Here is a 20,833-nt window from a genome sequence, read left to right as displayed (position 1 = left end):
TCCAGCACAAACAAAATCTTTGCATACGTGGGAAAGAGAGTGAGTGAATGGCAATGTACTTCAATGTGTGCAGTGCATGATAAATTGAATGCAAAGAATATACAAAGTACACCATTTAAAAATACTGCAGAAACTCATCACAACAGTGCAAGTGAAGACGACTCATCACACATCTTGAAATGTAAAGACTGCCTACTTTGTTGTTTCTTTGAAGCACAGGAAAGAAAGTTCAACAAATGTTCTGAGCTGGCCAGAAAAAACAACTTTGTAACTTACTCTCACAAACAGACTGTCTGCGAATGAAGCCGGGTTGTCTACTTCAGTGAAAGCTGGTGGCCCCGTGCCCATAATCCTCCAGCGTATATAAAGTATACTGGCCCCTCCAGACATCAGAAGAGTTATCCTGAAAAGTAGCCCCTTTCTTAATAGCCCAGCATTCTACAGGAAAAAAGAAAAGAAAAACCAACCAAACAAAAATAGTCATATAAAAATCATTATTTTCTCTTCCCTACTACATTCACATCCTTTTCACCACTGTCTTAGAAAGAAACTATTTCTGTGCATTTCTGCTATTAGAGTTGACATTATGATTTTTGCAGTTGCTAGAGAGCTGTCAAATTTTGCTATACTCACTAACTACAAAATATTTTCTGCAAACATTATTCTTTTCATCTCATACAGAATTCTATGCTGTGTATATATTACATCAGCTAATTTCTGACAGGGAATTTGAGTATACAGCATACTAAGTGGGTCTATCTTTTCTTTTAAAAATGGAAGATGGCTATTTTTTGAACTTTGTTTTAAATAGCTATATCCAGTTGACAGCTTATCACAGAAAGTTTTTGTCCACTTAGATCTCTTTAGAGGTATACAATACAATAAGAAAACCACAGGAAACTGGGAGAAATTAGAAGCTGAATTAAAAGTTTCACAATTACTAATGTGATAAAAAAGCTAATGACAGACAGGTACCCAAATTACTCCAGTCAGGCTAAAAGTCCCCAAGAGGTATGGAAAAAAAGAGGTTTATTATCTATATTAACTCAGTTGATTTATGTCATATTTTATAATATACACTTTAGGGTCTAAACAATGCAATTCACATAAAAGACAGAAGTGATGTAATGGAAACTAAATTTGATAGAATTTAAATTTTATTTTCCCTGAAATATAACACATTTTCTCCAAGTACACATCTGTTTCATAAATTAAGGCACTGTATATTCTGTATCTAGAAATAGTTACAGTAACTAATGATTCTCTATCTCTGTCACAGATTTGAGGTGTAAATCCAATCTTTCAACACTTAGCTAGGAAATGGTAGGGAAAAAAAAGGATGCAGTTTCTCTCTGACTCCTGATATTGCAGTGCTGTAGGTCTTCCTCATACCTGTCTGAAACCTTATAGTAGAAATGACTCCATGCAATCTCAACAAGTCGTTAGAGACACAGAACAAGGAAGATCAGAATTTCTCTGAAATGAGAGATCACTTAGGCCACTTCACTTTACAATCTACACATCTGAAGATGAAAGCGTCAGTAAACTACAGATTTTCACTTAGAAGAGTTGACTGGATCCTAAAAAATATGGGCATGTTATCTCCAGTATTAGCCTTCCTTTATTTCCACCTTTCTCTCTTAGTTTGATACCCTTCTGTTACCTTTAAAAGCATACTTCCTAGTTATCATGATCAGTTCTGTCCTCCATGGGAGCTGGCACACTGATTATTATTACCTATAATTGCAATATTTTGATTAGCAAGCACCACCATAGTTATTTAGGAGATCAATATTACTTATTTCTGAAGACTTAAAAGAATAAAATATTTGCAGCTGATAAAGTCATAAAGTATTTCGATTAGTGTTTAAGTATAAAGAAGTCTGTAATGTGATTTGATGTAAGTTAGCCTGTGTGCTCAAATGGTTACTTAGAACTTACATATCTCAGTAACCTAAGTCACTACAATGGAGATTATAGGAAAACCATTCCTAAACATTGTTTTTGGAAGAGAATTGTGTGATGAAGGAAAACCATATGGTAACAACTTATAACTGCCTCATGACAGATTAACTACACAAAATCTCTTATCCCAGGATTCATTTAATTTTAAAATACCTGCAGATTCTTAAAGGTCAGATTTCACAAACTGCCACAAAATCTCTTAGTAGGCAGAATTTTAAAAGTGGAAGAAGTGTTATTGTCATTGTCTTTGATTTAGAGTTAACTGAAAGCTGGCATGAAACTGAAACCTGCCTCATTTGAGAAGAAAAAAAAATCTGCAAGTAAAAGAATTTAGCTCAACAAAACCAACCAGATTTTTGTAGCAGACAGGAGCTAAAATGAATTAGTTCTATTCAAAGAAGAAAAAAAGCACATTTGTTTTCTTCACCCATACAGAACTGTTTAAAAGTCACAAAATGGACGCATAACACTTTGAGCTCTTTATGTGTAAGAGTTACCCTCCAGAAAATGTTTGACACATTTCGTAGAATTATAGAGTGGTTTGAGTTGGAAGGCACCTTTAAATATCGTCTAGTCCAAGCCCCACTGCCATGGACAAGGACATTTTTCACCAGATCATGTTGCTCAAAGCTCTGTCCAACCTGTCCTCGAACACTTCCAATGATGAAGCAGTCACAACTTCCCAGGGCAACATGTTCCAGGGTCTCACATTACTGCTCGTGTTGCTGCAAAATTGTCACAGCACATTACCTTCCTAAGGCCGACTAAAAACACCTCCTTCTTTTTTTGAATTCTCAACAACAGAACTGTCAGAAGCTCTTTGTCTTCTGAATGGCCAGAGTGAACAAAATGTCTTGCAGACTCACCTCCAATGACTTGTCCTTATGCAGTAGCTTTTGAGTAAGCTCCAAAACATTTATCTTGTTAATCACTAGTGCATCAAACACGGCATTCAAACCCTAGGAAAGCAAGAGAAAAATACAAGGCATAAGATGGAACAGCTAACTACAAATGTATTTTTTAAAAAAAATAATCATAAATTCAATTTCTGCCACAAGTTACTGTGTATTTTAAATCTGATTCCATACAAGTTAAGAGGTATGTTGGTAGTAATGATGGCAGAATGGAAAACTGAGGACTTCAGCACAGATGAGTAGATTATTGTGTTACTGTAAAGGGGATTCTCCTGTTACATGGAATAATCCTTCAGGGAATATCATGTACCAGCAATCTAGACCCTGTATCATGGTTCTGCTCTACATCTTCTTTCCCAAATGTTCTACAGTGTAAGTGCTACAGACAAAAAGCAAGGCTTCTGTCAGTAAGGTGGAGATGCATTAAGCCGCCTATTTCTTTTTTTTGCTGTGCAGCATGGTATTTTTGCTGTCAGAAATACTATTTTCAAAGGGTACATAAATTGCCATAGCAAAAAAAGGCTCACAAAGATTTAACAAAAGTATCAGGTTTCCCTTTTTTTTTTTGCTATTACACTAATATACAAAGTGGAAGTTGCTGCAAAGTTCTTAGCCCCTACAGAACCTCTTCACTGAATCAGTAAAATGCAAAAGTCAAATGAATCCCACCAGTAACTGTATCTGTTTGCATAGACAAATCCTTAAATAAGGAACAGAATGAAGAGATCAGTATCAGAAGTGCATAAACAAAGACCCCACTTCAAATTAGAGTGTTCAGAAAAGCAATTGGGTGGAGCTTTAGAAAATGCTCTTCTCCAGTTGTATCTTTGTTCACGAGTCTTCAATGAGAGGCTGGTGGGTCTGCTATCTCAACAATTATATTCAAAACCAAGGCCAAAGAATGTGATATGTATTAAAAATAACTCTGTAAATCTTTCAAATTTTGCAAAAAAATAATGGATATATGCAACCTAGTTATAAAAGATAAAGTGAAGAACTCCAACAGATTGGCAGGGATATAATCAAAACAGATCTACTGGAATACTTTTCTGTCAACATTAAGTAGTTTTCTGAACAGAAAAAAAAAAGAAGTGTGCATGCAATTAGCTGTGGAAAAGCTGTGGATTCATCTTTGTAGGCTTTACAACTGTATGGTGGGTTAATGCCCATTCTGAAAAGAAACAAAACAGGGTGGAGGGCTTGCAAGTGCTTTGCCCTCCCTGCAGGGTAATTTCCCCTGGGGAAACTGAGTCTGTTCTACTCCCCACTCCCTCCCAGCTAGGGTATAAAAGGGAGGGCATTGCAGCTATTAGGTCTCCCTTTTTGGCTCCTGCCTCTCCTGGACGAGAGCTACTGCAGCTGCCTTCCTACTCTTCTGCCACATGGTTGGGCCTGATCCTTCTATCCTTCTCCCCGCTGCCTCCACACCTCTTCAGAGAGAGAGAGAGAGAGACTGGTTTTGTATTCTTAGGGTGTTTTGTTTTGTTTTGTTTTTTTCCCTTTCCCCTTCCTCCCATCCATCCTTGTTCCTTGCCCTTGTGAACCTTACCTGTTATTTATATATATATAGATAGATATATAGTTTGTTTAAAGAAAACTCTTTACCTCTACTTCCAGGCTGACTCCAAATTATTGCTTGGTGGATTTGCTCTTTCCCTTTCCTTTTTTTTTCCCTTCTCTGTTGGGAGGGAGGAGGGGGGAGCTGGGGAGAGATTCTCAGCCTTGCCCCCATTTGAGCTCTTAACTCCCAGTTAAGGCTCAAACCAGTACAAACTGTATCTGATGCTGAGGTCAAAATTTGCTCCCTAAGAGGATTCTTACCAGTACTGTAATTCCTTGTTCTTTGCACAGCATGGCTATTGCACCTAGGATGACACTCACCAGCACCCAAAGCATAGAAAAATTATGTCCTTCCTTATCTGTCAAAATAAAGCATGCCATAGTATTAGGTTTCTACATCTAAAGGTAACATTAGAAATCTTAATTAAAATTGGAATGAAAAAAAAAAACACCAGCACTTAATCTCACAATCAGTCAAGATCTGGATCTTCACAGACCTCAAAAGCATAACACACCTCCTATAATAGACTGGCATTTTGTCCTTCTGTTGCAGTCATTCTCTATTCTCGGAGACATTAGAAATCTCCCTATTTGCTAGACATTTTAGATGTTAATTAGAATGGCAGAATTTTCCCATAGTTTCCACAATTCATCATCTGCAAAGGATAACTCTCAATATTTGGACACATTTATCATCCTTAGCTAGAACTCTGTCATTACCGGCTACTCTCTTCCAAGTGATCGTTGAGAAGAAGAAATTCTTCCTAATTGTGACATATGAGGCCTCTCACACACACAAACTGTTTTAACTGTAGTCTAATCTACAAGTCACAATGAACTGCTTCTGCAGGTATCTCATGTCATTGTTGTAGTATGGGTGTAGGTGTTTGACCACCCTAGAGCACAGTTTCCAGGCCAAGATGTTAGCATGCAAAGATGTTTATTACATTACACAGCAAAGTTACATGGTATCACACAGTATCACAATATCACCAAGGTTGGAAGAGACCTCAAAGATCAGAATCCAACCTGTCACCACAGACCTCATGACTAAACCATGGCACCAAGTGCCACGTCCAATCCCCTCTTGAACACCTAGTCTATCAGAAGGCACTTGTCACATCTTAATTGGTTATTTTCTATTGGCGTGCGTGTAATTAAGGCATACAATAGGTTCAAATAACAAAACAATATTCTAACACATCCAACCAAATTTCTCCCTTCAGTTACAAGATGTTTACATTCTTTTCTAAGTCAGAGACCATACATAACCTTCTCTAACTCAAGCCAAGGCAAATCTTTCTCTCCATTTCCCTCTTTCTTTCTCTCAGTTACTGATAAGGTGTGCTTTCCTAAATCAAGGGCAAAACATAGCTGTTCTAAAGTTATCCAAAAACAACCCTTCTCCTACACATCATTTCATTGGCACTGCAATGGAATGTCATGAAGCTAATAAATTTCAGCATCTGAACAGAAATGCAGTTAGTCCTTGCACTCAGGAAACAGTTTTACAGCAGGGTGAAGAACTCTGGGGTTAAGAGATCCGGAATAACTACAGCTTCTACTCAAAGGAATAGTCTTTAAAAAGACTGCACCATTTAGCTGACTTTGGATACTACAGGAAGGTATTTCTGAAATTAATATAACAATAAGCCCTACTTCAGCCAAGGAACTACCACAGACACACAGTACATTGGTACTTCACATAAAAACCTATCTGTCACAACCTCTACTCCACAGGCACAAACAACAGAGGAAAGCACCCTGCTCATTCAGAGGCAGTTTCTTGATTCAAGCAACATGGGCTCTATAGGCATCACAAGAAACAATCTTTGACTTGGTACATTGAACTCTTACTCTTCTTAGAATCACAGAATCAATAAGGTTGGAAAAGACCTCAAAGATCATCAAGTCCAACCTGTCACCCAAGACCTCATGACTACTAAACAATGGCACCAAGCGCCACGTCCAATCCCCTCTTGAACACCTCCAGGGATAGGGACTCCACGACCTCCCTGGGCAGCCCATTCCAATGGCTAACAACTCTCTCTGTGAAGAACTTTCTCCTCACCTCAAGCCTAAACTTCCCCTGGTGCAGCTTGAGACTGTGTCCTCTTGTTCTGGTGCTGGTTGCCTGGGAGAATATACCAACCCCCCCCCCCCCCCAGTAAAGTCTCCCCTGACCTTCCTCTTCTCCAGGCTAAACAATCCCAGCTTGGCCAGGAGTTTGCTGTGGGGAATGGTGTCAAAGGCTTTGATGAAGTCCAGGTAGACTACATCCACAGCCTTCCCCACATCCACAAGGCGGGTCACCTGATCATAGGAGGAGATCAGGTTGGAGAGGCAGGATCTACCCTTCCTAAATCCATGTTGGCTGGACCTGAGCCCTTGGCCATCCTTCAGGTGCACAGTGATTGCCCCCAAGATGATCTGCTCCATAATTTTCCCTGGCACTGACAGGCCTGTAGTTTCCAGGTTCCTCCATCCGACCCTTCTTGTGGATGGGCATAACATTGGCCAGTTTCCAGTAATCTGGGACCTCTCTGGTGAGCCAGGACTGCTGGAAAATGATGAAGAGAGGCTTGGCCAGCTCATCCGCCAGCTCTCTCAGCACCCTAGGATGGATCCCATCCAATCCCATGGACTTGTGAGGATCCAAGTGACTCAGCAAGTCCTGAACTAATTCCTTGTAGATTTCAGGGGTACTACACTGCTCCCTGACCCCATCAACCAGTTCAGGAGGCCAGGTATCCTGGAGACCTCTTGCCTTATTGTTGAAAATTGAGGCAAAGAAGGTATTTAGAACCTCAGCCTTTTCTTCATCTTTAGTTACTAATGTAACTAAAGAGTGGAGGTTCTTCTTGTCCCTCTTTTTAGCATTAATATATTTATAAAAATGCTTTTTATTGTTTTCACAGAATTGGCCAGTTTAAGTTCTAACTGGGCTTTAGCCTAATTTTTCTCATACATGACTTAACAACATCCTTAAACATATCATGAGTTGCCTCCCCCCCTTTCCAAAGGCGATACATCCTCTTTTTTCCCCTTAATCCCTTCAAGAGCTGCTTGCCCATCCAGGCTGGTCGCCTTTCCCTCCAGCTCATCTTTTGGCACGTGGGAACTGCCAGTTCCTGTGCCTTCAAGAGCTCCTGTTTGAAGTAGGTCCAACTGTCCTGGACCCCTTTGTTCTTAAGGGGCTGCTACCCAGGGTATTTTCTGAATAAGCTGCTTGAACAAGCTGAAGTTTGCCCTCCGGAAGTCCAAAGTGAGGGTTCTGTTACTGCTCCTCCCTACTTCCCTGCATATTGGAAACTCCACTATCTCATGATCGCTGAACCCTAGACAGCCTCACACCATCACACCTCCCACCAGCCCTTCTCTATTTGAGCACAGCAGGTCAAGCAGAGCCTGACCCCTGGTAGGCTCACTTAACAGCTGCATCAGTAAGCTGTCCTCCATACACTCTAGAACCTTCTTGACTGCCTACTCTCTACTGAATTAAGTTCTCAGCAGATGTCTGGCAGGTTAAAGTCACCCACAAGGACAAGATCTGATGATCTTGAGACAGCCTCCAGTTGCTTTTAGAATACTTCATCTGCCTCCTCATCCTGGTTGGGTGGTCTACAACAGGCTCCAATCAGGATGTCAGTTTTGATAGGCCTCCCTCTGATTTTAACCCACAGGCACTCAATCCTTTCATCCGCAACCTCAAGTTCCGTGGCATCAAGAGATTCCCTAACATACAGGGCCACCTCTCCTCCTCTTCTCCCTCGCCTGTCTCTCCTAAAGAGCTTGTAACCACCCAGTGCAGTACTCCAATTATGTGAATCGTCCCACCATGTTTCTGTAATAGTAACTACATCATAGTCTTCCTGGAGGACCAAGACTTCCAGTTCTTCTTGTTTGTTACCCATACTGTGTGTGTTGGTGTACATGCACTTCAGATGGGCTGCTGATTTCTCAGTTAACCCTAATTTATGTTCCACTCTCTCCTCTCTGGAGAGACTGGTTTCCTTACCCACCCCCTTCAGACCTAGTTTAAAGCCCTCTTATCTCTAGAGCAGTTCTTCCCTACTGCTAATGGCAAGTTTGCCCTTCGGTACTTAAATAGAACTGTAGTAATGGTCTATGGGAAGAGTAAATGTCAAAATTAAGATAAATTTCACCATAAGTAGGCACCTACAAATAAGCTCTTCTACCAGACTTCCTTTCCAACTGGTTCCCAACAGTTGTCCACTTTTCAGAGAAGTAGCTCTCACTTCATTGATTATGAAGGGAAACTAGTATAGTGGCTCAGATGATATTGGGCTAGATACAAACTATAACTACAAGTGTGAAAAAGATCTGCTGACATTGGCCTTCACTCTCACTTTGAAGTGGACTATTTCTTTTGTGGCAGAGAACAGTTATCATAAAAATATGTGGAAGAACAGGTTTTGAGGTTGCTTCTAGCAGTCTTTTATTTTCTAAAATTTAAAAGCTTCGAAAGAATGAATATGCTTGAGAATCATCACTGTAATACTTGGCAGGCATTTGCTCCTTCTCCCTCCACTCCAAATTACATCCTCACAGGTAAGACATAGTATTAGCAGCATAGATGTTATCAAGTCAAAAGGAAGCCTTCTGAAGGAAGTCATACAACACTGCAACAACAACAAAACCCTCTAACACAAGGTGATGAGGAAACTCCAGCTCACATAAATTATACAGAAGACCAAATGAGGATTACAATTCATGGTGGAGGCGGCTTCAAAATTTATTCTAAGAGTATTGCTAAGAATAAAAGGAACCTGTCTTAAACACATTCCTTGAAGGAGCTCTTCTGATTACAACACAACAGACTTTTCAGCCAGATCTTGAAAATCATTTTTGAGCTGTTGGGTTGTTTTGTAGTTTTGTTGGTCTTGTTTGTCTGGGTAATTTTTTTTTTTTAATGTAGAAATAAAACTAGCTGAATGTGAAGATGGAAGGCAAAACAATTGACTGTATTCACAAACTGACTACCACTTATTCTTACTATGTGTAAAAGGGGCAACAGTGAACAAAGCCAGTGGACTTCACTGAGTTTACTGAAGTACAATTTCTTCTACTGAGAGATTTCTTCTTCCCAGAATTAAATTTTGGTAGAAAGAAGTCAGGACAACTAAGCACTTCTCAGAGAAGCATTACTCAGAACACAAATACCAACTATCTTAACAAGGAAGACAGTGAGTAGTACGTATACTAAGAGACCAGCTGGCGATTCACAAATGTTTTGATGATTCAAAACCCAAGAGTACTAGGAAAAAGGGAACAAGGTCAAATTATCAAGGACAAGTGCTAACAGCAGCATACTCATAAAGACACAACTCAGAAAGGTCACAATGCAAAATGAGGAAAATGTACGTGAAGAACAAACCCCACAATTCCATGGGTATATTAATAAGAGCAGCAAAGAAGGAGTTATTCCAATACTCAGTGGGAAAGAAAACAGACAACACCAAGAAAACAGAAGTGTTCTGTACCTTCTGCTTAATTTTTTCATACAGAGGTCAGCTGCAATCATATGGCAAGCACAACACAAGCAGAAACAGAACAAGAATAAAAGCAAGAATAATGAACTACAAGGCATGGAATTTATAGAGAAGTTAATATGTTTTAAATTATAACAATTGGTTGCATTTACTCTAGATTGTAAAAGACCTGCTAGAGTAATCTCAAGTGCTACCTCTGAGAAATGGTGAAAACCATGAGAATCTAGAAGCTTGAAATAATGCCTACATACCTGCTTTTAAAGAGGAAAAGAGATACACAAGGATAAACTAAAGAAACAATGCTAAACTGACTTGCCAAAATTACCCAGAAAAAAACACCTTTCTTAGATGAAATACTTTCTAAGGTGACTCTCTAAAACACAAAAGGATGCAACTGTTTGCCAAAGACTTATTTTAGGCATTTATATCAAGCAGAAGTGTAAATTCTAAGTATACTTATACAGAAAAAACTCTACAATGAAAGCCAACCCACAAACACCCTATGCCTTGACTTCACAAAAGCATGAGAATACCACTGAAGACAGTGTAAAATGCAACAGGAAAAATGTGGGCCGCATGAAATTACTACAGAATGGTTTGGAAAACTATGTTAAGAGTAGTAGAGACGCAAAAAATGGATTGGATTTTGCTTCTGCTGGATTCCAATAATATTTATCTATTATTGGAATATTATCTAATATTAAACTTTGGATGATGGAAAACGGAATATGCTTATTAAGTCCAGAGGTGCTTCCAGGCTGCAATGGTCAGGAAGCATACTGAGAAGTCAGAATTCCATTGACAAACTGGAGAAAACGTCTAGTAAAACCCCCGATAGAATGCCACTCAACAGGCACATTTCAAAGTTGTGTAAACCAGATTTGTCTTCCTGTAAATATACCAGGTTTCCCCTCTCAAGGGACCCATTAATGAGGTACTCATGAGTTTCAAAAGCCTAGATGTTAGTAAGATCTCTGACACAGTCTTCTGTAAGAACCTCATAGAGAAACTCTTGATGTAGATGCTGGATATGCAGTGAGGTGCACTGAAAACTTCCTGAAAGGCCCAGGTGAGAGGGTGATGACCAGCAGCACGAAGCCTAGCTGGAGGCCACTAACTAGTGGTGTACCCCAGGGGCCAATACTGGGTCCCATCTTCATTAATGACCAGGATGAGGAGGCAGAGTGCATCCTCAGCAAGTTTGCTGATGAGGGAAAAATTGGAAGAAGTGGCTTCTGCACCAGAGGGTAGTGATGCCATCCAGAGGAACCTTAACAGGCTGGAGAAAAGTGCTGGTAGGAACCTCACCAAATCCAACAAGGAGAACTGCAAAATCCTGCACTTTGGAGAGGAACAGGCCCAGGCAGAGTAGGAGGACACAAAGAAGAAAAAGCTGGGTTCTGCTCAGTGGTGCCCAGTGACAGGATCAGAGAACATAGGCACAAAGTGAAACACAGGAGGTGTCTGAATATTAGGGAACACTTTTCCACTAAGTGGGTGATTGATCACTGGCACAGGTTATCCAGAATGGTTGTGAAGCCTCCATCCTTGGTATTAAAAAGTCATCCAGTCACAGTCCTGGACAACTGGTTCTGTGTAGCCCTACTTGAACAGGTCAGCTTAGGTGACACCCAGAGGCCTCTTGCAACCATAACTATTCTATGAGTCAGTGATCAAAATCTCCTCCCCCAAACTGTAATCTCTGTTGGGTTTTTTTGTTTGTTGTCTTTTGAAGCCTCAAATGGTCAATACAGTTAAATACAGAATTGTAATGTTAGGAAAAATTATCAGTGATTCAAAGAGAGAGTGTCAATTAAGACACATTTAATCTGGGTCAATACACCTAACACCTCCCCTGCTGCTGACCTCAAATGCAGAAATCTCAGTGAACTAGGTTGGAAAGACATACAAAAAAGATTGTCATTCAGCAATGCCTTCACATTTTTATTTTTTTTTAAACAGTGATTTGAAAATGTAAAGCACTGCTTAAGTACTAATTATTGTTATGATACACAGATGCCAACAGAAGTTATCACCCTAACAAAGCACATTCCCCTAATACAGGGCTGCTTCCCACCAGAAAAATCTTGTGTCAGAAAATGAAACCAGCCTTTCATTGGCACCTGTGTCTTGTTGAAACTGGTACACCATATTGTGAGTGGGCATTGTGCCACTCTAACAGATGGACACATTTGTAAGCATGCCAAAGAAACATAGTACTTGGTGGTTTGGTTTTTTGTTTTTTTTTTTTTTTTTTTTTTTTTTATTTTAAATTTTCATTTTAATTTTGGTTTTGTTTTGTTTTTTAAAGCTAGAAAAATATAGTGTTTCTATACGAAACCCAAAAAGTGTTGCTCAGACAGTCTGGTCCCTCTTAGGGAGTACATTAAGTCAGAAAGATGATGAGAGGATTCAGTGAAATACCTATATAAACCATAAACAAGCCAAGAGGGCTCCTCCATTTGGACTCACAGATTTAAGTACAAGCATTCCTAGAGTAAGGTTACATAAACTAAGTGTTTTATAGCGTGGAACTGACTGATCTTAAATTTGAGTAACACATTGATGATACACCTCAACTCTGTATTCCTAAATGCTAATCCTATTTCAAGAGGCCTTAATTTGCAATATCCTAAATCCACAAGTCACTGAAAAAAACACAAACAACAATTTAGAAGTTAATGATGTGAACAAAATACAAAATTGAGAATACCAAGCTTAGTCTTTGAAGTCAAACGAACAGTATCCCAAACAATAATTACCAACTCAGACATTTAGGCCTTCAGCATCTCCTTGTTGGATTTGGTGAGGCTCCTACCAGCACTTTTCTCCAGCCTGTTACGGTTCCTCTGGATGGCATCATTACCCTCTGGCGCAGAAGCCACTTTCACAGAGGAGTCTTAAACATTTTACAGTCTATAGTAAAACCTCCACAACACAAACCTCCAATATTCACAAAACCCATGGTCTACTTTGCATGCTTTGTTAAATTAGTAACAAACTAGTAAATGATTAACTGGTGACTACACAGAGCAGAACAAAATGGAAACACGCAAGCAGAACAAAGTCATTTTTAGAAGTCATAGCATATGAGCAAACAGTTGATCCCCTGTTTTAATATCCAGGCCAGTATTACCCACATCAAGCAAATCATGAACTCATCATCTTACTTCACTCAGTGATTGCAGATGGCAAATAATTGCAACTAGATCACTGTCAAGGCTGAAGAGAAAGGAAGGCAAAATGTATACTACAGCAGTTTTAAATCACCTTATGAACTCCCAGAGAAGCTGCATTAAAATTCAACGTTAATAACCTGCAACTCTATCCAGAACATATCTAAAGAGTTGTCAGCTCTTGCTGTCTCCAAAGCCTAGCAGTGGATTTGTCCCCACAGTTGTATTTTAAAACAGCAGGATAGAACCAAAACAACAGATTAGTTCCTTGAAAATATAAATGTTATCCTGTCAAAGATGGTAACATCAGAAACTGCTTATCGGGAAAAACTAACAGGATTCCAAAACTTCAGTAAGACATAACTATAGCCCACACAGTGTGTGAAATGTTCATACTTAAAAACAACCAACCAACCACCAACCTACAGATTCTAACCAAAAGAAACCATCTACCTGAAAACCCACCATACCCATGAATAAAGCACGTCAGGCAAACAAGCTGCAGTATATCTTGAGCTTTACAAAATACTATTTTCCTCTGGAAGTTTCTGCAGTCTAACAGATATTTTTCTGATTCTCCATATTGCTTATAGTACTGTCTTTTACCCACAGTATGCCCAAATTCTCCTTAGACATTTTGAGTCCTTACTTCCAACCAAAAAACATGTTTTTACACTCATTCACTTAGACACAAGGTGAAAACAAGCACTAACAAGTTTCTTTTCAAAGGACTCCCTTAGAAAAGGCCAAGAATGACAGTCTGATAACTACACCTATGCTAGTGAAATGCAGATTCCTGGAACTTAACTGTAAACAAATCTCATGTTACCTTGCTGCAAGAATAATCAGGTTCTTTATGAAATGCTTAGATAATGTATCTCTCTGATAGTAGCACTGAAGTGCTGCTACTGATAAAACAGTGTATGTTATTGAGAACACAACCACATCAGTAGCATCAGCTCAGGCTTTTTCAGTGTTTGTTTTAATCTGATGCTTGGTCAAATTTCATCAGTAAAAGGAAACTGGCACCAAATGTGTTTTAGTAGCTGTATTTGAAGGCAATACAAATGCAGTCCACAAATCCCGAAGTCCTTAAGTCTTGTACCCTCTTTTAAATACTCCAAAAGTCACGCTGTCATGCATCTATTAATATTTTCTTTTAAAATCCACCTAAAAAAGCTGGTGATCTATATGTGTCTGACAGTCAAATCCAGAAGCAAGGACACATGTAGCTGACCCCTGGCTTAGAGGCGTAGAGTCATGCTTGCCCTTAATATAAAAAAAAAAATCATCAGGACAAAAGGAAACAGGATGTTAAAGCAAACTGGTAGATTCCACTTTTCTATAGGATCATCATAAAGCAGCTATATTTGATTAGAAACATAACCTTGATGTAATAGAATGCACAGAGGGCTTTTTTTGGTTGTTTTCTCCCTTTCCTTCTTACTAATAAAGACTATTCCACAGGCATATTACCATTGTGGTCTGACCTAGAAAGTGATGCAGTACCAAGTCTTAATTTGGACTAGAAGTATCAAAGTGCACTGGCAGTATCACAGACTTTCCAATCTTGTGGATCTGCCAGCAGAAGGAAAACAATCTGAGAGTGAAAGGGTATTTTTTCCTGCTTAGAAGACATTGTTTAAGTATGTACTTTATATGTGCATGTTTTTAAAATGCTTATTCTTCCTTATCTAGACTCAGAGTAAGATAAGCATACAGTTGGGACTAGGACAGCTTTTGCTGTCTTTGACTTCCCCAAACTATGCAGTCAAGCTCAGCTGAAAAAGTCCTTACTCATGTTATTATTTGTGAATAGCTAGAACTGTTCACCAAAGAAGGGAATTTATACCACCAAAATGGAGGCATCCAAGGGTACAACAAAAATACTGAAATACCATACTCTATTACAGCCATTTCTTCATATTTGGTTATCTTTTCCTAAGATAGAATCACTGAACAGCCCAGGTTGGAAGGGACCTCCAAAGATAATCTGGTCCAACCTTTTGTGGGAAAGGGAGCCTAGATAAGATTACCTAGCACTCTGTCCAGTTGTGTCATAAAACTGTCCAGTTATAGGGACTCTGCCACATCTTTAGAGAGGTTGTTCCAGTGAATGATTGTTCTCGTTGTAAAAAATTTACTTCTTGTATCAAGATGAAACTCGTCCCACTACAACATGTCTTCTTGTCCAGGGTTTGGCTAGGATAGGTTAAATTTGTGGTTTCCTTTAGAAGAAGCTGGGAGAGGATGTAGCCAAGCCAGGCAACTCAACCAGCCAATAAGTAGTTGATACCATACTGATGTCATGCCCACTATATAAAGTAAAGTCTGGCCTGGGAGAAGCAAGGGCGCTGAGCTTGTGACTGTGACATAGCAAATATTACTTTTTTTTCTTCCTTTCTTCTTTCACATTAGGAGTGAGGGCAAGGTGGTTCAGTATCTCTTTGTATTGTTCTATGAAACTCTTTATTTCAACCCATGGAGCTTTGTCTTTTATTCTCCCCCCCCCCCCCCCCCCATCCTCATTCCCTTTCCACTGGGGGGGGGTGGGAGGCAGCTGCGTGGAGCTCAGCTGCCAACTGGGTGTGAACTATGACAGTTCTCCATGTCTCTCCTTGTGAAGAGAGAGCCTCTATTTAATTTGTATGTGCCCTTTCCAGTACAGACAGTGGCTTTGGTAGCTGGTAGGGTTCAGCTAGAGATACATGGGTAACGTGTAGAGAGGACTGCTGCTTGAAGGGACCAGTAAAGACTAAGAATATCACATACAGGCTCCATGCAAGATCTGCCAAAGAACTCATTACTGCTTCTCACAGTGCTGGAAATAACTTTTCATTCTCTCATTTAGGACATGCCAGATAGGATCTGCAAGAACCTGAAATTGTCACCAAGCTACCCACAATGAGGAAATTTTTGGAAGAGACTCAAATATGTAACTTGGATACAAATTCTTGCATAAAGTTCAAATTTCTTTAAGAAGTGGTTGAGGGCAAATCAGGCAGTGAAGGTCACAGTAAACTGATCTGAAAGACAAAAGGCACAACTATGCTGGAAGACTGTACTATTTCTTGGCATATCTGCTTGAGAGATACAGCTCTGATCCTACTTATGCTGTTAATACCCAACAAAAAAATACTATGGGCTGCCCGGGGAGGTGGTGGAGTCACCATTGTTGTAGGTGTTTAGTAGGAGGAGACTTGATAGGGTGCTTGGTTGCATGGTCTAGTTGATTAGGTGGTGTTGGATGATAGGTTGGACATGATGATCTTGAAGGTCTCTTCCAACCTGGTTTATTCTGTTCTATTCTAAGTGCTGCTTAGTATCTCTTCATTACAGTATTTTTCTTCTTCTGCATTTACAAAAAGAATTTCAGTACATGAATACTATTAAAATGGCATTGACTTCTAAAAGGTGCCAAACTGACCTTTGCAAGTTGTACAAGCACTCAGACAAAACATCCCTAACCAGGGTACCCATCACATTCTTAAACATTCCCAAGATGTAGTCCATAACAAAGTAATTAGAGAGTACGAGATAAAAGTCTCCCAACAGTCAGCCTAAGAGTTTAGCTCAAGTTCTTCAAGCAAAGACTACTACCCCTGCCATATAGGTCTGCTTGTACCAACAAACTGGAGAGCACACAGTCAATATTTTGATTTGTCTAATTTACTTTGGCACTAACGGGAGAAACATGACAGCACAATCATGCCCAGTAAAATAGGTGAGAAAAGAATAAATGAGCAAGCAAGATCCCAAGGCCAATTTTCATCAAGAAATTATTATCTCAGATGAAAGGAGTGAAACCTACTCAAAAGGGAGAGAAAAATATCAGAAGTGAAGAGGAATCATTCTATGTATCATTTAAAGTAGGGAAGATTAAATTAAACTTGTATCAGCTATAGAGATACACAAAATAGTTCTAAACATTCTAAACTCAATTAGCTGGAGCTATACACAGCAACTTAGAGCTCTCTGTGGACTAACTTACACCCCTCAACCTACAGTAATCTCTATGATGGTAGGACTACATTAAGCTAGATCACCTAGAGCCTGCTCAGGTACCTCTGTAATACACTGCCAGCTCTGGTTGAATCTTACAAGCCATACCTATTGAAGCAATACTATACAAGCTCTTCACAACACAGCTCTGCATTGGTTCTCAAATTTCCTGTGGTGGGGCAGACTCAGATACCAGATTGCATGCTCTGTATAGATTTTCATAACCAGGAATTCATGTATTCTTGTGTGCTTATTTAACAGAACTCTAAGGTAATTTCTCCACAACTGCATTTGAACTGCCAACCTGCATTCAGAGGAAATAATACAACAGATCTAAAAGCCCATTTGAAAAAAAATAATCTACAAAGGAATTGCTCATGTTAAATGTAGCTGTCTTACAAAAACTATATTCAGCATGTATATGCCGGTATTTGCATATTGCAGGAATTAAGAGGGCTTACTCCTATAAATAATTCCTTACAATTCATTAAAAATACAAGTAAGGTTCCTAAAGTTCAATCCCATTTAAACCATCCCAACACAATGGCAAAGTACACTAAAATATTTAAGAATGTACATTTATAGGTTTGATTTTGAAAATACTTATTAAGATATTTCTTTATGCTTCTAAACCATAAAACATTTAACAAATACACGTATCATAAAACAGGCTTTTCTTAAAATAAATTACTAGACAGCAATCCTTCCAGCTCTTCTAATAAAAAGTACCTGCTAAAGCAGGTTTCTTTTTAAATATTTTATGAGGTTATAAACATTAATAAATTCAAGCCACATCACGATGACATTTTTAGGTTTTGCTATATTTCACTAAAGTATATGAAAGCAGAAAACATAGACAATATAAAACCAAAGGGCAAACAGAATGCTTACTTTCTCTAAATGCTTTACAGTAGCCAAGGAATGACAACAAAAAGAACAGGGCACACAGAAGGTCTGCTCTGCCAACAATCCCGGCAACCTTAAAGGAAAAAATAATGAAAATTCAGATTACCAGATCTTATTTTTAGAAAACCTGAAATAAAGACACATATGCACACACATACAAAGTGACATGTATAAAACAACATCACTTTGTAATTTCTTTTTCCCATCATGGTTTACTGGATTAGTGATAGATACCCAGTTTTCTAAGCCACATCTAATTTTGATTGGGTATTGCTTAGTATCAACTAGGTAAATGATTTTGCTTTAATTATTAAATTAAGAGGGACCTCATTGAAATTATACAGACTCATAAATAAAAATGTAAACTCAGCAACTCATCTATTATTTTTTTTGTATCAGGTTGCCTTTCAGTAGAACTCTTAAACATCCTGAACCCCAACAAAAACACCACCTCTGGTGAAATGAAAATCAAGACTGTCCACGTACAGAAGACAAGCCAGCCTTCAAGTTGTAGTCTAAACATGTAGGACAAATAGCTTCCAGCCTGCAAAATCAGAGGAAAAAAAACAACCAAAGAAACCACCCTGGCATTATTTTGTGCTGTATTACTCAACTGCATTAGAACTACCTCCAAGTACAACTTGTAACAGAATCTGTACTAATGTGAAAGAAAATGAGAAACATATACTGGAACCTCTATACTCCAGATCTTCACCAATCTATTAACCAATTTAAATCAAAAACATTCTCAGGACTATCAACAAGCTTCAGTTCAAGCTCTTAAACTGTATTTACATTATTTTTGGATCTTCATTTCTCAATTACACCAGTGTCAGAATACATCATGATTTTTCAATGGAAATTGTGACACAGAGGGTTGGCAGGAGACTGTATAAGCCCTGATGTTGGGACTTCACTAGCGCATACACTCAGAGACTATCATGGAAACAAACCCTACTTTTCAGTCTAGTTCTACTTCCTGGAGTGTTGGGATGTTCCCAGGAGACATATACAGAGGGCCTTTCTGAAGCAATGCAGAATGGCTACAGGTGGTGGTTTTTTTAATCCACTTTGAGATGACATTTCAGGGGCAAAAGCAGAAACTTCGGTTCTTGTATAGTACACTGGTTGTCCCATTTTGTGAGTGGAGCAGAAAGAAAAAAGTAAGGAGATAAATTCTATCTTCATTTTATTTAAAGTTACCTGCTAATGGCTCTAAGGAAAAGGGCAATTTATGTGTGCGAGTCTGACATGATGGATATTTCTAAATAACATTAGAGAAAGAGACGTGTAGAGGCATGAATATAGAACTGAATCTACGAAAGAGACTGTCTCCCACTTCACCCTCAACTTCACTTGAGCACTATAAAAAAGAGAAACTGCTGGACTCCTAAATTCAGCACACAAAAATTTCTTGCTTTTTCAAATGCCATGCATCTAACTTCCCTGCTTCTTTTGTCTATCCTCTGGAGGAATTACAAGAATTAACTCAGTAATTTTAGAGTGCTTTGAAAGGTGAAAATAATGAAGTGTTACTCTGGTTCAGGACTTGCCTTCAGTTAATGAGATAAAAGTAAAGGTAAACTGACAGAATTTTGAAAATGTAAGTCAATTTGTTATAACAAAGAGATTAAGGGGCTAATAACACACATGTGGCCTCAGATGACTCCAACAGTACAACGTTATCTCTAAGGCATGATCACGCGTATAATTTCTGGTAATAGGGTAAACAAAAAAAATACAGTTTCCAATCAGTATCAGGTATATGCCTGTGCTTCATTTAGTATTTCATCAGTTACAGGGAATAAGCATTATTTCAGAAGAGAGAACTACACCACAACACTGTTTACTTAAAATGATAGATATTTTTCCTTACATGGGTACTGAAATCATTAAACTTTTCAAGATCTGTTTTACATGACAGTTTGTTTTGTGCTCTACACACCAAAATTCAAAGCAGCAAACAGATGTACTCTTCACGATTTTATGTCAAAATATGTCATCTCATTTCAAAACCAGGGTGTCATGATACTTAAAAACTTGCAGCTTTAAAATCATGAAGAATGCTTTTTGAAGAGATGTTGCCTGACATACACTCATGCTAGAACCATAGCAGTATCATAACTGCTTCAGTGAAGCAAAATTTATTATTCACTTTGTAAATGATTAGAAGCCTTTGTTCACTTCTGGTTCTTAGAAGAGACAGCATGCAAGCATGCTACCTTTTCACCTTCCTCTATCAATGTTTACTCAAAGCATCCGCAAGTCTTCAGACCTTGCATATGCAAGCAGACTCCATCACTTCTAATTTATTTGACAAGGCCAAGCTCTTACTTACATTTGCCTGCTGATTTAAATATACTTTTAAAGTCAATGGTGAATAAAATTATGCATATTGATAAACAAGTCAGTAGTAGGCGTATTACAAAGTTAAGACTCAAGTCAGATTTCTTGATATGCCAGAATGTCAAAAGCACTGAAGAATTTGGAGAATTAATACAATGGGACCTTCTGACACTAGCACAAGCTATCACAAAGAAATTCTTCTGCAGGCAAGCAAACACCAGAGAATGATTGGCAGACTCTTTCTGCCACACGGCAAAAAATCGTGCCAAGTTACTAATACAAAACTTTGTACAATCTCTGGGTTTCCAATACATGCAATACTGGATCCAGAGTCAACTGAGAGGCACAGCGTTCCATAACCTCTTCCCTATCAATCATGTGCAAAGCAAAGGAAAAAAATTAAAAAACAAAACACCCCACCCAAAATAAAACAAACAAACACAAAAAAAAC

The 20,833-nt window shown here is 38.8% G+C and overlaps 1 protein-coding gene across 1 annotated transcript in view; it reads right to left on the bottom strand.

The window, feature by feature from the left end:
- TMTC4 (transmembrane O-mannosyltransferase targeting cadherins 4) overlaps positions 1-20,833 on the bottom strand; it is a 48,752-nt gene that overhangs the window by 19,987 nt on the left and 7,932 nt on the right. The window contains exons 4-7 of the mRNA XM_009905240.2: positions 18,022-18,109; positions 4,701-4,798; positions 2,832-2,924; positions 277-438 (exon numbers count right to left, since the gene is read on the bottom strand). Coding sequence (XP_009903542.1) covers positions 277-438; positions 2,832-2,924; positions 4,701-4,798; positions 18,022-18,109 — 441 coding nt within the window. The remainder of the gene's footprint in view (positions 1-276; positions 439-2,831; positions 2,925-4,700; positions 4,799-18,021; positions 18,110-20,833) is intronic.

Source organism: Dryobates pubescens, chromosome 7, assembly GCF_014839835.1.
Source record: "Dryobates pubescens isolate bDryPub1 chromosome 7, bDryPub1.pri, whole genome shotgun sequence".
In the NCBI taxonomy this organism is placed as follows: Eukaryota; Metazoa; Chordata; class Aves; order Piciformes; family Picidae; genus Dryobates; species Dryobates pubescens.
This window is presented reverse-complemented; position numbering and strand designations above follow the sequence as displayed.